At 37.5% G+C, this 16,957-nt stretch overlaps 2 protein-coding genes across 4 annotated transcripts in view; both read left to right on the top strand.

Annotated features, from left to right (window-relative positions):
- RORA (RAR related orphan receptor A) overlaps positions 1-9,359 on the top strand; it is a 98,393-nt gene extending 89,034 nt beyond the window's left edge. The window contains exon 10 of the mRNA XM_004421647.3: positions 97-9,359. Coding sequence (XP_004421704.1) covers positions 97-261 — 165 coding nt within the window. The 3' untranslated portion in view covers positions 262-9,359. The remainder of the gene's footprint in view (positions 1-96) is intronic.
- A 6,585-nt stretch (positions 9,360-15,944) lies between these two features.
- The window catches only part of ICE2 (interactor of little elongation complex ELL subunit 2), a 69,376-nt gene continuing 68,363 nt past the window's right edge, over positions 15,945-16,957 (top strand). For 2 of the 3 annotated variants that reach the window (XM_087428037.1, XM_087428027.1), the window contains exons 1-2: positions 15,950-16,052; positions 16,751-16,894. The gene's annotated coding sequence lies outside the window, so the exon portion shown is untranslated. Of the gene's footprint in view, positions 16,053-16,750; positions 16,895-16,957 lie in introns of all 3 variants that reach the window. The other variant, XM_087428031.1, reaches the window with a different exon arrangement.

Raw genomic sequence — 16,957 nt, 5'->3', positions numbered from 1 at the left:
CCGTTATAAACAATGTTGTAAAGATCATCCAGATCCCTAATTTTTGATTCTCATGTCTATTCTCTCCTGACAACCTGTCCTTTCTTCCACTTACAGTTGATATGCAAGGTGTCTACATTAAGAGCCTTATGTGGACGACATACAGAAAAGCTAATGGCATTTAAAGCAATATATCCAGACATTGTGCGACTTCATTTTCCTCCATTATACAAGGAGTTGTTCACTTCAGAATTTGAGCCAGCAATGCAAATTGATGGGTAAATGTATCACCTAAGCACCTCTAGAATGTCTGAAGTACAAACATGAAAAACAAACAAACAAAATTAACCGAGACACTTTACATGGCCCTGCACAGACCTGGAGCGCCAACACACTGCACATCTTTTGGTGATCGGGGTCAGGCAAAGGAGGGGAAACAATGAAAACAAATAAAAGTTGAACTTGTTTTTCTCATGCATATGATTTCCATTATGCCTACAGATATGGACCCTTTTTCTGTCTTGACTTCTTGATCGTTGACCTCTGTTTACAGCAGAAAGAGGGTACTAAAGTCGGAGGATTTCCTTTTCTTGTAGCTCACTGCCCACAGACTTTCTCCAGAGTCACCAATCTGTCAGTAACAACCGAGAGTCCAGCAACAATCGGTGACTGGTGTGCGTAGCGGAGGTTGTGGCATGACTTTGCACAACTTGCTCTTTGTTTCATGAAGGAAGTTTTTATTTCTTCACCGATTATTGCCAGTCAGCAGGATGGCATGAAAAGGGTCCATAGCACTAGCAACAATAGCATTATAATATATTACAGGGTAAATGGGCATGAAGACTATATATAGCTAAAAGAGATATTGTTTATATATTGTTTTAATTAATATAAAATGTAGTTACTGGTGTAGCTTTTCCTGTTGAATTGATAAGGCACTTTCATTTTGCACCTTTTTTCTTTAAATTAAATGCTAGCGTGTTCACTGTCGTGTCGCATGTGCACCAGAAACACAAGTTTAACTGAGAAGGCTTGGAAGGTACGTCGGGAGGTATTTATGCTGCTGTTTACAAAATTACTTTTAAAAGACTGGCTGGTCATATCTAGAAATCACGACGTTGATTATTTTTTTTTACATGTGAGTTTGGAATTAGAAACGGAACTCTCCCTAAATCATACTTTGCTTTTTGGTAAGTTTAAGGATAGATGTGTTTATGCTTCATACAAAGTTGAATGATCGATTGGTGCTGTGGACTTGTACCATCATGCACATTATTTTCAAAAAGCTTTTTAAAATGCCGCCTTATGGAGGCAAGGGAAGGGAGGCTCATTTTACACAATTCAGTAGTTAGACTCAGTCTCAACTTGGAATTCCTATGCTTTGAGAACAAATCAGTAACCAGAATATTTTTTGGAATCTAGCTTTTATTTATAAGGACCCAAAGATTATATCTGGAGCAAACGCACACTCCCCATGTGAGGACAGGAAGCGTTTACTTTGTGAATGTTTCTGTTCTTGGTATAATCTAGGCACCCTAAGAGTTTATCTCAGAGTGAACTATTTCTAGACTAGCTGCCTCTAGATGCTAAAATTCTAGAATATTGCTCTCCATATTTCATAGACAATGGATAGGAGGGCAAACGAGGCATACAATGTTGAACCAGTGTCTCTTATTTAAATATTAAATATTTTAAGCTTTGAAAGTGAAGTTGATGCTAGCTGCAAACATTTACTTTTGTATTTATCTTCACTAGAAAACTGTGGACTGTAATTTATTTTATTAAATATTTAGAAGATTGTTTGGCTTTTGTGTTCAGGTGAAAAATATTGCATTGTTTTTGTTTAATTTCGTGGGGTTTTTAAAAATAATTCCCAGCGGGGGAAGGGAGAAGGAACAGTCTGACATACAAGTGTGCATGTTTTAAAAATAAGTGACCTTTGGGAATGTAGGCATTGAGATGATGATTTTAGTCACACCCAGGGTGGGATTCAAACTTCTGCTCTGACATCAAAGACCATGTTTGTATAGAAAAGGGAACATCTTCCCGTAGTGTAAAGGTGGGAGTTTCCAAGCAGCCCTTTACAGGGAGAAAGTCTCTCCTCTACCACCAGGGTCCCTCTGGAATCTTCTGCAGGAATTGTGGCTCCTGGTGTCAGCTGGATCAGAGCGCCAGCTTCCCAGAGCCCTTCTCTGTTTTTAACTACACTGACTTCCTGACTTGTTTATTGAGGGACTTGGAAAAGGGGAAGGAATTATTCACACAGAAGTGTGTATGAAGCCTAAATAACATCTAAAAAATTTTTGTTTCAAAAATATAGTAAAGTTTTAACCATAAATGAAAGACGAGAGTAGTATTTACTTAAATTTCTTACAAGCATATAAAACTTTATCTGAGTGTTTATATAAAGAGGTTAACTATCAGCATATAGTATTTATATTTGGGCGAGAAGGGTTAAATCAAAATTTTAATTTAAATAAGCATAGTTCCTTTAAAGATCAATAATATTTATACTCTGAAAAGAGTACCAAGCTTAGTTCAATTATTTATTTGTCCATTTTTTTCCTATTGTTTCTCCTTTAGGGGAAGGTGGTGTGTTTTTATTTTGGTTTTGTTTTGTTTTGTTTTTTGTCATTCTGATTCACTAAATTTGGGGATGGTTTTATTAAAGTATATTAACTTCTTTTTAACCAAAGCTTTCTGAATATGACCAGCCTCAGGTGCTAGTGCATTAAAGAGCAACTAAACCTAATTCCAGTGTCCATTTGTGAAATGATAAGAGCTAATTGAACTTCTCTAAGGGTGAGAGAGAACATAATGTTGAACTTAAAAGAAATTCCTTTTCCCGGAAAGGATTTTGCAAGTACCTAATGCAACAAATGTTGCTCTAATCTCAGTAATAGTCACACCATGGTGACATTGCTTTTAGAGTAAACCAAGATGCATTGACATGATGCTGCTACTAAGTCTTTCTAAAAGAAAAGTAGGCTGTGGACTTGAAGAGCAAAGAACATCGACAGTGTGGGAACAGAGTAGTAGAGGCGTGCTCGGTGAAATGAGGGAACAACTAACTATTATTTGGATCGAAGTTGGGATCTGAAGTTAATAAATTCAGTTGAAAAAAATATGAAGTACAGAAAAGGATGTGAAAAACTTTGCATTTTTATTTTCTTCCTTATTATATAATGAAACACCTGTGTGATGACACAAACTACTTGGTGATACAGAACAATTATTCTTAATAGTTATTATAAAGTTTCCTAAACGTAAATGTCCAATAGTCTTTTAAAGATTGGAATCACATCATTGTTATCCCTGCTACTATAATGCCTTTTATACAACTTTTTACATAAGGTAAATAAGGCTTTTGTACGAAGCCTGAATACCTTCAGTTACAATGATGTCCAAATGGTTGCATTATAGTGGGAAGAAACTGGCCTTGGTCACATGAAAACAAAAGTGCAGATGAAAGTGCTTTTTTGGACAGTTTGCAAATTATGTTAAAGCTATGGATTTTTTTTTAAGTGTTCAGCATCCTAATTTGCGTTAAAGCTATGGATTTTTTTTTAAAGTCTTCAGCATCCTAATTCACCCTTCCTAACTTAAGGAAAACATGACTTAAGACACTGCTTCTAAGTTTGGTTGTTCTTTATAGTGTGGATACCCAGATCTCTGTGAGCGTATGGGGGTGGGCCGAGGGTTAGGTGAGGAGGCAGAGTGTGTGTGCGTGTGATTGTGTGTGTGTGTGTGGTTTTCATGTGTGTGATGTGCGGGTGTCGGACCGCTTCTAGGCTACTAAGTGTCAATGGAAAAGAAAATGTATTCAAAATACTTAAATCAAAACTAGAAGATGGGGAAAAAAAAGATTTATTCTATACAAAGCCTTGTCTGGACCACTTTAGAGAGACTTCTATTTTTTTAACCCTTCTATAAATATTTGATGGCACTTGAAATATTCCTGCAATAAAATGTGATTTGTGTAAAGAAAAAAAGATTTTGTAATGTGAAACAAAGAAAGAAAGTAATGTAATTTTCTAAAAAAAAAAATACAAACAAACAAACTTTGTATTATTTTCTTGATGGAATTTGTCTATCTGTCTTTGGAAACTTTTTATTTCATTGAATGTGCCATAGTAGAAATATGTGTTTTTAGTTTTAGACTAAGGAATAGCTGTTTGTGTTCCGACATTCCAAAATGCAAAACAACCTAGTAGACTCTTTAATGAAAAGGTTTAAGTAGGACGTAAGCTTCTTTCATTGTTGCTTTTTTGCACATGTTCTTCATTCCTCTCTAGTGCAATATGTACATAGAGCACTTGCGGGTGTACCTTGATCCCTCAGGGAAAAATACATATTTGTACAGTTGTGTTTTTTTTCCTTTTGTTTTTGGCTAAGGAATGTCGATTGAATCACTTGTTATTGAGGGGCAGCCAGATAATAATCCTAAAGCCACTGTTTCAAACATTGATTGTTTAAATCATGTGTCCTTCCAATGCTATTATTTTAAGATAATAATAATAAAAAGTTATTTTCTGACAGTTCTTTGTGCTGACTGGTGAAAAACAAAGGGTAAATAAGCACCTTATGATTGACTTACTGTGAATGACAATCCATCTTGATATCAACAATAGAAGCCCTATCATTTTGGAGTTGGGGTAAGAGTCAGAAACAATGTGCTCAGGGATCTTCTAAACTCTTAAAACAGGGTGGCCAGTACTACTGGGACAAATTGTGTTTTTTATTATTAATAATAATGATGATACTAACCCTCCAAGGCACAAGTGAACTGTGTAGAATTGCGTGCGTGTGTGTAAACTCTTCACTATCATCTCATTTTGTTGAGTTCAAAACTTATGTGTTCTTCAGTCTTGTGTACTTAAAAATGTTGAATAATTTCCAAAGCAGTACAAAGGTATGCGAGTATGTGCAAAAGATAAATTAATGGGTAATATACCAACAGAGCATCATTCAAAGTACAGTCCTGCATACTCCATTTACCATTTCTCTTATAATTAAGATATTCATGATAAATATATTTATAGCATTATCTGTTAAAAACTATTTCAGATTCTACATAGTATGCATAAAAATTGTAAAAACCAGTAATGAGATAAGAGCCCTGCCAATCAGTGTAGTGAGAGAGGTAAAAGATGAAACATGTTTTTTAAATGCCAGCAAATAACTGTTATTTTCACTGTGTTCTCCTTTAAAAGCAAACCAAAAAATCCCCTTATGTAACACAATTCTTCTACTTCAACATTTGTAGTTTTTATCTACTGAATTAATATGAGAGCTAATGTTTAAAGACAAACAAGATACACCTATATAACAGCAACACGAGCCAGCTTTTATGATTACATTTTACATTTTTGAAATACAGTTTTGTTCTCATATTTCCATATATTACTTTCCATAAAGTAAGTGAACCTTAGTGGAATTGTTGGCTTTGATTCTTCCACACCTGGAATACACATTCAGAAGAAGCTTTTTCGTCCTAACACAGACGAGCATAATTTGGGAAAACTTTCCATGTTGTTTAGATGGAAAAGAAAGCTTTATCTTCTTGTTTTTGATGAAGACTATGGAAATGGCAGAAATCTCTCTCTCTCTCCATGCATATACATATATATACACACACAGAGGTTATTGACATTTTTACATATTATAACATTTGATTGCTGCTTCTTACTTATAAAGATATGACATAGCAGAACCCCATAAAAACAACTTTATATTATGGATCACATTATGTGCCCAGAAATGGCAACTGCAACAGTAAATAGTCTATTTTGCTAATAAACTATTAGCAAAAGATTCTGAGAGACTATTATCTATTGCTAATAGTCTATGATACAGGTCTTAATTCTATCCCTAAACACTAGTATCATTAAAGAGGTTCCACAAGATTTGATTAGAGAGACATTCCTATTATTTTTTATTCTTAAGAGATGAGAAAGCTGGCAAGCAATGTCTTTACGAAGCAGTTGGTTTCACTTCTGGGTCTGTTTGCTTGTTTGTTTTTGTAAGTGAGATCAATTTTATCAGGCTCTCAGAACAATTTGAAAAATAACCCAGAAGCCTGGTTTCACGCCAAGGAAACATCATAGATGGGGGGGATCTCCATGTTTAACCAGACCCTCAGAACTTAGAGCAATAAATACTTTCAGTCATTTATTTATTTATAAATGAAGACAGAATATTCAATCCAAATAGAAACGACTTGTTTTTCAGCAATGCAACATAACACGGAGTCTTGTGTTAAGAAAGTGAATATGACTATTTTAGAGACACGCCTAGAGAATCATGTTGCTGTTTACATTTAGTGTGTTTGCCACATTAGCAGTATCACACTTCTTTTTCTTTTCTCCTTCTAAGAACTAATGAAGGAGAGCTTGCTATTAGCTTTGACATGCTGCACATGACATTGTGTTGTTCTCTAAGAGCAACTAAATTCTTTCCAGTGTTCGTGTGTGATTCCTTTCTCATTGTTACTTTAATGTGGATGAATACTATTTCTAGGAACTTGGTTATCATTGAACAGATTGCATATGTAAATGCAGATAATTCTTGAGCAATATAGTGAATATGATTTCACAAAAAAAAAAGTCCGTATGTACTGTACACATCTTCCTGAATCCAAAATTCTCTTCTTATCCACAATGGTTCAAAATCTCATATAAAACAGTGGTAAATTTTTAACATTAGGACATTAGCTGGCTGCTTCTTTAAATGTACCTGTATTGTCTGCCTGCTCCTTTTGTGGAGATGTGTTTTTGTATTGGATGTTTGGGCCAATGGGAGGCTTCAAGATACAACATATTTTCCCAATTTAAATATATTTAACATATGACAAACCCCAGACAAGGCTTTTAATATGTATAAAGAACTGCAGTGTTAGGTGGTTTATTTGCAAACCGTTTTCAATGTTGTCCATTTTTATGGCACCTTTAACAATATTCTTGTTTCCAAAGTACAAAAAAAAAAATAGGTTAAATAATCTAGCCATAACTGAATGTCAAGCAATAAAACAAATGACTTTTGTGCATAGACTTAAAAAAATACAAATTTTAGACATCTGCATGTAAATGCAATCTCTTGTTTACTGCTTTCTTCAACTTGAGCAATTGATTCCTTATTTACTATTAACTTAAGAACTTGTAATGGCCTGTAAACATTTTCTCTCTTACTCTTCTTTCAAATTTACCTTCGTCCCTGCTTTTGAGTCATAATATTTAATGTTGTTCTGCACATCTCTATACAGTTAACTTTTTGGCTTTCATTCTGTATAGATAAGAAAATGTTATATTATAAACAGCCTACTCAGTGCAAATATTTATCTGTTTATCAAATCCACAATATGCTGTATAATACTGGTTTTACTATATAATCTATTTTAGACATAGCTGTTTAGAACTAGAGTGTGCTATTTTTGTGTTTTTCTGATGTGTGGTGCTAGATAAGTTACTTTTGTGAACAACAAAAAAATCCCTTTTATTCCTAGACAATACCACCTTTGGGTCTTGTTAATTTCACTGAGTATAACTATATATTTGTATATATATATACATATATATATATCTACCTGTGCCCAACTGGCAGCTGTATCAGAGTGCTAGATTTGGGACATGCTTTTCTCTTTAAATACATAATATCATTATATAAATTATTCTAGAGTGTATTTAATTAGGATAAAATTACTTCCTTAGTATGGATATTTGACATCTATAGGGTGAATTTGTTTATAAATATGGATATATGAAAACTTATTAGCATATACTTTATGTTTGCTACTTGGCTTTATACCATATCTCCTGAGCTGAAAAATAATTTGCCAGGCCTTCAAGATCCTAAAGAAACACTCTAGATGAATGGAGTAATACTTTTTTTTCTTACTAATTAATTATATTATTGGCACCTAACAGAGTTGTGTACTTAGCTCCTATTATAGGTAATAGGTATTTACATAAAATAACCTTGGTGGCTTGGTGGCAGAATACAACTTTCCCCTCCTACCTGAGCCATGAAAAGTATGGAGACGTCCACTGTCATGGCAGAACATGGGCCATAAAGCAAATTCAACAAGGAATGTTCTGTTTTAATATGACCTCAACCAGTTCCATGAACTGAGTGAAGGACCTTCATTTTAAAAGTCATTTAATAATAAGCTTAGTTAAGCTCTTTCACCTATTGTCCCAAGACCTATTGGCATTGTTAAAAATCAAAGTATATCAAATATCTAACTAAGGATGTAGTTAACCTTATTAAATATTGATTAGAATTGTTCTGTAATATTACTGAATTTGTAAGATCTTTAGCAAAGATTTTTGAGCAATTTATAAATATAGAGCAAATGTTTCTGTTTACTGCACTTTTTGTAATTGAAGGTGATAAATTCTCAAGCCATGGTTATTGGCTTCCATGCACTGCATATTTACCCACAATTCTAGACAGTTTCCATTTTTATGGAAGAGTTGCTGTTACCTTAATTATAAATGCAATCATGTGGTTAATGAGAGCTAATGCTAATAGTTAACCTTTTCAAGTGAATTGGCCACAGTTTAGGGAGAAATCTCTTTTAATACAAATTACGTCATTCCTTATTGCTTCGCTTAGAAAGAGATTGAAACCTTTTTTTTTAAAGCACTATTTAGTATCCTAAGCTTCCTGAGGGTAGAGATTGTATCTCTTTGTGTCTGCACAATGGCCAGCACTTGTCAGCATTTGATAATTGGTAAATGACAAGTGTGCCCCAATTCAAACTTTTTTCCTGGATTGTTTTGGTAAATTTATAAAGTATGGCAAGCCTTATGGTTAACACTTTCTTCTACAACCAAGTATTAAAGCCACATTTGAAAAGACCACATGAAATGCTGATTCTAATTGTGTGTAGGTCTTGAGGATTAAGCACACAAATTTCACAAAACTCTGTGAGTAACAAACTCAGCCTTCTGTAAATATACATGCAAGTTTGGAAACAGTAATACTGTACCTATAAATATACGCTGTCTGTTTTGTGTACAGTATGTAAAAACTCCTTTTCTGCCACACTAAAAATGCAAGCCATTTATGGGAATCCTAAAAATAGTATTGTACTAAAACTTTGCTAACGATCTTTATTAGAGGATCATCCAACTTTTCACTTACATTGGGTTTTCTTTTCAATTCACTCTTACAGTAGTGTGCTTATTTCCAGCTGTTTATTTTATTGAGTCTTGAATTAAAAAAAAAATATTTTGATTCATTTTGTAAATACAAGCTGTAAAAAAAGAGAGATTTAATGTTGTCTTTTAAATACTCCAATTTTCATTCTAATATGAATGTTGTTATATTGTACTTAGAAACTGTACCTTTAATATTACATTACCTTTATTAAAAGTGCATTGAACACATCAATTTTAGATGTGCTTTATGTACTGTTATCCTATAATAAAACTTCAGCTTCTAATGGAACACTTGCCTTGTTTTTCTTCTTTTTTCTTGGTTATTGAGTAGCATTGTCCATAGTTTTCTAGCTTACATCTTATCTCCAGAGAATGGTCTAGTAGAACCTTGCTACTCAAAATGCGGTCCACAGACCAGTATCACTGGCATCACCTGTGACCTTGAACTTGTTAGAAATGCAGAATTCCAGGCACCACCCCAGACCTACCAAATCAGAATCTGCATTTTTAGAAGATCCCCAGGTGATTGGTTTGCATATTAAAGTTTGAAAAGCACTGGTCTATAGTACCGTGTAGTACTTTTTAAAAAATAATTTATTTCCATTTTGCAGGGGATAAACCATATACAAGGATCAAGCTACCCTTTTGATCTGAGAAGGCAAAGGAAGAAGTTTTAACTTGGGGGATACCATCTGTTGGTTGGTAGTAGCTGCCAGAAATGCACAGTTGAGGATTGTGAGGTTGCTTCCTGTCTCAAAGGAGAAGGGAGCCATGACTGATTAGTGACATCTGCCGAGTGTAGGAGAAGAGAAGTCCTGAATGCACACCATACTTCATCATCTTTGCTTTAGAAACCATTAAAATGGAATGCCAGGAACGATGCCAAAGACTTTAAAAACCTGACTTTACCTGGGCTAGCATTGTCCCACCCCAGCCCCAGCCCTTCTCTTCAGTAGATCATATAGGAATGAACCAATACATTGAACATCCGCTAAGTATCACACTATTTTAACTGTGCAAAACCTCATCATAAATTATATTTAAAGTGATTTCAAGGACATTCCAATTATAAGATATTCTGAAGTCAGAATAAAGGCAACTGAGTTGGCATTTTCCTCCACACATACTAGAATACGTATGCATCCCTTGCACTCAGTAAAATAAATATTTGAATTGATCCCAAAAGTTGCTGCATGTAAAAACAGTCCCTAATCCTGCTTTTATTTCCAACTACCTTGGGGAAGAGGAAGAATGTGATGGTGCATGTGAAACATTTGTAGACTGTCAAATTCTACACCACCTTCCCTTATCTGGGGAAATTGAGATTTAATGGAAATAAAGTGAAGTTCAAAATATGAAATGTCTCCTCTTGGCCTTTGGCCAAACCCATGCTAAACTCCTTCTGATAAAAACAATGGTTTACAGTCACCTCTCCATCGTGGCTTAGCTTGCTCCACTTCAAGAAGGGTACTTAAACGAAAGGATAAGAGGGCCTTACAGTTCTATTTATAATGATCTCATGGGAGAATTAGAAAGGAGAACAAGTGTCAGGTTATTAATAAACTCTTGGAGAGAAAGCAAAAGTAATAATCATAGTCAGTAAGACCTGACCACAGGTATGTCTTAGTTGCTACGTTACTACTAAGCTTTGTTTCATGAGGCAAGATCAAAAAGTCTAGCCCCTCGCAATTCGACTTCCACTTTCAAGGTGCACTTGGATCAAATGGGCCAGTGCAATGCAGGCCTCTGCTTCTCATGACAGGTCTGTGAAAAGACCATGCTTCTGTGCTGGGGAGGGTAACTGCTGATGTGCTGAGATACAGCTCTGCACCTTAGCTTCCCCTTCTGAACAAGAAACTGAAGATGGGGCCCAGTACTGTTCAAAGCCATGGTCCAAATCAGGCCATTAATGTCATGTAAGTCACTGGAGACAGGAAGAATAAAAAGATGTCTCTGTGCTTAAGGGATTTCAAGAACATGGGAACAAGGAAGGAATTTTTGTCAAGAGAACCCTCCTGGATCCCAGGAGAATCACACTGATGGACTCCCATCTTTTCTTAAGGCAAGCCTAGCCTCCTCATCGTGGCAGAAACGTCTTGCTAGATTAACAGGCACTCTGTCCTTTCAATGTGCCATCAGTTGTGAGCTGGAGAAAAATCCTGTTTTTTTCAAATGTCATTTATCTCTGATGTTGGAACGAGATAAAAACTTATCTTTGCGCATTTACTTTGATTCTGGATTTTTTTCTCCTCAAGAGGGGAAATATTGACTCCAGTAAAATATAGTCATGTCTCAGCAATTCATTTGTTGTTTATCCACTTGATGGACTTATCAAACAATACTTTTAATTCCAAGATGACTTCCTCTTTGTAGAGGAGAGGTTGCTTCAACTATTAAATGTTCTGTGCTTAGAGAACAAAAATTCATTTTAATATTAGCCTCACCCAAAGTGAATTATGATAGTAACCTCCTAACAAGTCTCACATCCACCTCTTCTAGCATTCTTTCTTTATCCTTCCAATAAAATACACACTATATTCTAATGACAAATATAAATAATTATTTAATTGTCCTACTTGGAATTATCTCTGCTATCATCAACCTCTCTCTGTGGGATAGTCAGGCGCTCCCAATAAAGACCAGAATTCAGATGAACAGTTATTTCTGGGTCTTTTTTCAGCCCAAGGAACATGTAATACAGAACACAACAAACTATACCTTAGAAAACATTATCTTCTGAGTAGAAAAATTTGAACACTTTAGCCATTCTGTTCTGACACAGCATATCCTGGGCCAGAGTATTTTGCTGGTTTTCAGGAGTGATGATAATTCCCTCCCCACTTGAAATACCATTTATTGCTGAAAAGCCTTATTTGAACAAATCACCCCTAGCAATAATATTCCCCCCAATAGTTTCTGAATCAATTACTAATTTGATACTTCTTTCAATAGAGGGCTATTTCTGGATTCTCACTGAAAGGGGTAAATCATGAAGCAATTCCCTGAGTAAAGTAGTTACCACACTATAAAACTCTCCTAGGCCAAGTTCACCCCAAATCAAGCAAAGGAAGCTCGTTAGCTGAAGGATAGGAAAATGACTTGGTACAGATGAAAAATAGATGCTCATGCACATTCCTCTGTCTTGATTTGGTCCACAAGAAGAAATACACATCTAGTAATAACTGTGATAACTTAGCCAGGTGGTTGCAGTTTTAAGAGTTCTTTTTGAAATTTTGGTCCGATGAAACATTTTATAAACTCAAGTACCTTCTGTTATAAATTCTTGCAAGGTGAAATTGGGTTCTCAGTCAACTTCTGAGTTTGTTTCTCAGTTTAGCAGAAATGGAAAACTAAATCTTTCTTCTGCTTCAAAATCCACAAAATAAAATGGTACTATCACTTTGGAAGACAGTTTGGCAGTGTCCTAAAAAGTTAAACATAAATTTACCATACAACCTAACAATTCCACTCCTAGGTATCTGCCCAAGAGAAATGAAAACACAAAGTTCACACAAAGACTTGTATACAAATGTTCATAGCAACATTACTCATAATAGTCAAAAGGTGTAAACCATCCAATGTCCATCGACTGTTGAATGGATAAACAAAATAGGGCATATCCATTAATGCACTACTATTCAGCAACAAAACAACTATTAACAGCTGTTACAACATGGATGATCCTCAAAAATATTCTGCTAAGAGAAAGAATCAGATGCAAAATACTACATATTGTATGTAGTCCAGAAATGTCCTGAAATGTCCAGAAAACTCAAATCTATACATGGAGAGAGCAGATTAGTATTTGCCTGGGGCTGGGGGTGAGAAGAGAGATTAACTGAAAATGGGCACAAAGGGTTTTTCATGGTAATGGAAATGTTCTAAAACTTGGTAGTGTTGATGGTTGTAAAACTCTGTACATTTACTAAAAATCAGTGAATGATACAACTAAAATTGGTGAATTTTGTGGTATATAGATTACACCTCAATAAAGCTGTTTTAAACACATACAGACACACACGCACACTGTTTTCCCATCACCCAGAGAATAAAGTCCAAATTCTAAATTCTCTACCAGGACATGAAGACCCTCTACGGCCCCCCTCCCTCCCCTTTCCAGTCCAATGGCCTTCATGTCTCCCACACAACGATGCAGTAGCTTTTCCCCTTCCCAGAACATGTAGCATTGTTTCACACTTCTGTGCTTTTTCATGCCTGAAAATCCACAGCCCCTTCTCTACCCAGTGAACTCCTACTCATTCTTCAAGACCCAATGTAAAGTGGTCTCTAAATTTTGTTTAGAGTTTGTCTCAGTCAAAATGAGTTCCTTCCTCATTGTGTTCCCATAAAATCTGTAATGTGTGTGTATACCATTTCTTATTTGTATTATAATCACTTATTTACAATGCCATCTCCATGGTGGATTTTTTTTTTTTTTTTGGCAACTACTAGCTACTATTTGTTGAACATTTACTCTTTGCAATGCACTTTTTACATATTACTTCTAATCCTCATAACAATCCTGTAAGTGAGATATTCTGTCTCCATTACCCAGATGAGGAAACTGAGGCTCTAAGAAGAGACACAACATCTCTAGGATCACATTCCAGCAAGCAGGAAAACTGAGATACAAACCCATATCTGCTAGACTCCAACAATCCATGTTGTTTTCATTAAACTGCTTCTGGTTTACAAAGCAAAGCATAAAGAAGAAAGGATGCATATATTTAATATATTGTAATAGCAAAAGTTATGAGATCAAGGCCAGCCCCGTGGCATAGTGGTTAAGTTCAGCACGCTCTGCTTCGGCAGCACAGATTCATGGGTTCAGATCCTGGGCACAGACCTATACCACCTGTCAACCATGCTATGGCAGCGATCCACATACAAAATAAAGGAAGAAGGGAATGGATGTTAGCTCAGGGCTAATCTTCCTCAAGCCAAAAAAAAAGGGGGGGAGATTGGCAAGAGATGTTAACTCAGGGCAAATATTCCTCAGCAAAAATAAAAAAGTTACGAGATCTGATTTTTGGTATTGGCTTTATCACTGATCATGTAATGTGGGAAAAGTCACTTAACAATCTGGGCCTCAGTTTCCTTATCAGGAAAACAAAGAAGGTTGGACTAGATAATCTCCAAAGTTTTTTCTGGCTCTAAAAATTCTGATTCTGTGTGCTGTCTTGCAACCACCAGAACTCAGATACACCAGACCAGAGCATACTGTTTGATGATAATCTGTAATCTCAACCCAGGCCATGTCTGGCAATGTTACCATACCACACTACTAGGGGATGGTGCATCCCAGCAGCATGAGTGCTTGAACAATTCTTGAGCAGTTGCTGAAGACTAGGACAGGACTCTCCACTCTCTCTGACTGCATGCTTTGTGAGATAGTACCCAACACTTGAACTTCTACACCGCCTTGACATCTATCTCTGTTCCAGCACAGGAAGTCAACATCACTCACCTAATAAGAAATACTACGTGCCCGGTGCCAGCCATTGCACCAGTTGATTTGCAAGCATTCACAAGCACTGTCTCCTAACTGGCCTCTTCCCTACAACTCATTCAACACCTTGCCAGATAAACTTTCCTGTAACATAGAGCTCTGAGTGTGTCATTCTTACTCTTATAAGTTCCCTTCTCCCCTCAGTCTTCGATTTTTTATACAACAAAGTCAAAATCCTTAGTCTGGCTTATAAGGTCTTCTGCAGTCTGGTCCCAACCTATTTTCCCAAACCCTTTTCCTCTACTACTCTTCATAGACCTTGCATCAGGCAAAATAAACTACCTAAGGCTCCCTGTATTCAAAAGAGATTTTTAACATAAGTATAATTTTTATGTAAACATAATTTTAAACCATATCATAAATCATTCTAAAATTTAGAACATGCTTTCCTGCTAGCATACAAACTGGACTCTGTTCACGAAATAGGTTTATGCTGCTCCTTGTCTGGTCTCTGTCTAGAATGCCCTTTCCCATCATCCACATACGACAAGTTCTCCAAACGAGCTGACATGTCAAGTCCAATGTAGTAACTGACATAGAAGTACTCAACAGACGTCTTTAGCTATTGAAAGCTGCTTTCTGTCCCTCTCACTAGTAATTTCTCTCCCTCTCTGAACTCACACAATCTTTTCTAGATACCTCTCGCATGTAGCTTGTCACTATTTTGTTTTATAAATTATTTAATGTGAATGTCTTAGATTCCCAATGATCAAAAGCTCTTTGAAAAACCAGTATTTGGTCTTAGTCCTATGTGTACCCAGCACCGAGCACAAATTATAAGTGCTCAATAAATCTTTCCTTAACGAATGCGAATAAAACCAGTGGAGAGCCAGAGTGGACGCTGGTGGAAACTGACATCTAAAACGGGACGGAGTGGAGGCGCTACTATGCGCCAGGTACTGTGCTGACCACAGCTTCATCCCTTATTTCATTTAATCCTTTCAAAAACCCTACTAAGAGCTAATAATATCTCCATTTTCCTGATGAGGTGTCAGAGTTAGGGAAGTTAAGTCACTTGGCTAAGGTCACAGACCAGTCTGTTTGGGTCTTTCCAATACTGTACTTGTCCCCTGTCCTCCTTCCAATTTATCACCCCCGCAAGGCTAAGGGCTTTCTAGGACAACAAGCAGCCCCCAATCCCTTCCGTCAGACGAGCCCCGGCAAGCCCCCTCTCGCAGTTTCCAGCCGGAGTGCACGGGATACTCGGATCCTGGAGCGACCCTTTGGAGTCGCACAGCCCGTCCGCCGCGTCGCTAGTGACGTCATCACGCAGGGCCGAGACGGCGAGACCACGTCCTTTAAATATGGCGTTCCTAGGGCTCGCGGCAGTGTGAGGAGTGGGGTGGAGTGTATGTGTGTGGAGTGGGGCTCGCGGCCCTGGCCAGAGCCGCGCGGACCAAGAGGTGGGCGCAAAGGCTGTTTTGCAGGCGAGACGCGAAAGGAGGGCGCTGCCCTGCGGGCGGCCGGGAGGGAGGGAACATGGCGGCCTCCTCGGCCTGGCCAGGACCCTCCGCGCCTGCTTCCGACGCGGCCCCGTCCTCCGACTTCGCTCACCCCTTTCCCTGCCTTCCTGGAACCTTGTTTCTCTTTTCGTCCCCTTTCCCTCGCCATTCCTTTTGTCTTCATCGACTCTCCCTTCCCAGCCCCACACTGGGTCGAAGTGTGAGAGGTGGGTTAAGGGGAGCCGGTCGGGCCCGTTGGGTACCGAGGCACCAACTTCTCAATTTGGTAGCTTTTCACGTGCCACTTTTATCAGCCCGCCCCTGGTGACAGGAGAAGCACTGGACGTGGACTGGTCAAGCTAGCTTTGTAGTCCTGGCAGTTCCTCTAAGTGATCCTGTGAAGTGTCACTTAAGTTGCCTGGACATCGGTCTCCTCATAAGTGAAGTTCTCTGAAAGATTCTTGATATCCAGGCAGCTTTTGTCCTGCGTTGCTTGCTGGAATCTGCCCCATAACCGTGTATGGTTGGGAAAACGGCAGCAAGATTGATTTTGCCGGTGAGGGGGTCGGGGGAAGCTGAGTTAAGTCCTACAGCTCCATGCCATAAAGTGATCTAGTATGTAAACAGTGAGAACACCCTTCTGTTTCGACTCTCCTCAGTGAGTGTCCTGAGAATGACATTCCTGGAGTAAGGTAAATGGAGAAGGACTCATCCTACATCAGCATTGCTGTTCTGCTACAAAGAACCTTGGGAATATTCATCTGTCTGCTGTATTCTGTTTTAGATGTCCATGTCACTTGAGGGTAGGTGTTAGGAACAGGTTCCTACTCACCTGCGTTAAAAGCACCTGGCCGAGCCAATCACTT

Source organism: Ceratotherium simum, chromosome 3, assembly GCF_057802395.1.
Source record: "Ceratotherium simum simum isolate JZ-2026a chromosome 3, ASM5780239v1, whole genome shotgun sequence".
NCBI classification, from domain to species: Eukaryota; Metazoa; Chordata; class Mammalia; order Perissodactyla; family Rhinocerotidae; genus Ceratotherium; species Ceratotherium simum.
This window is presented reverse-complemented; position numbering and strand designations above follow the sequence as displayed.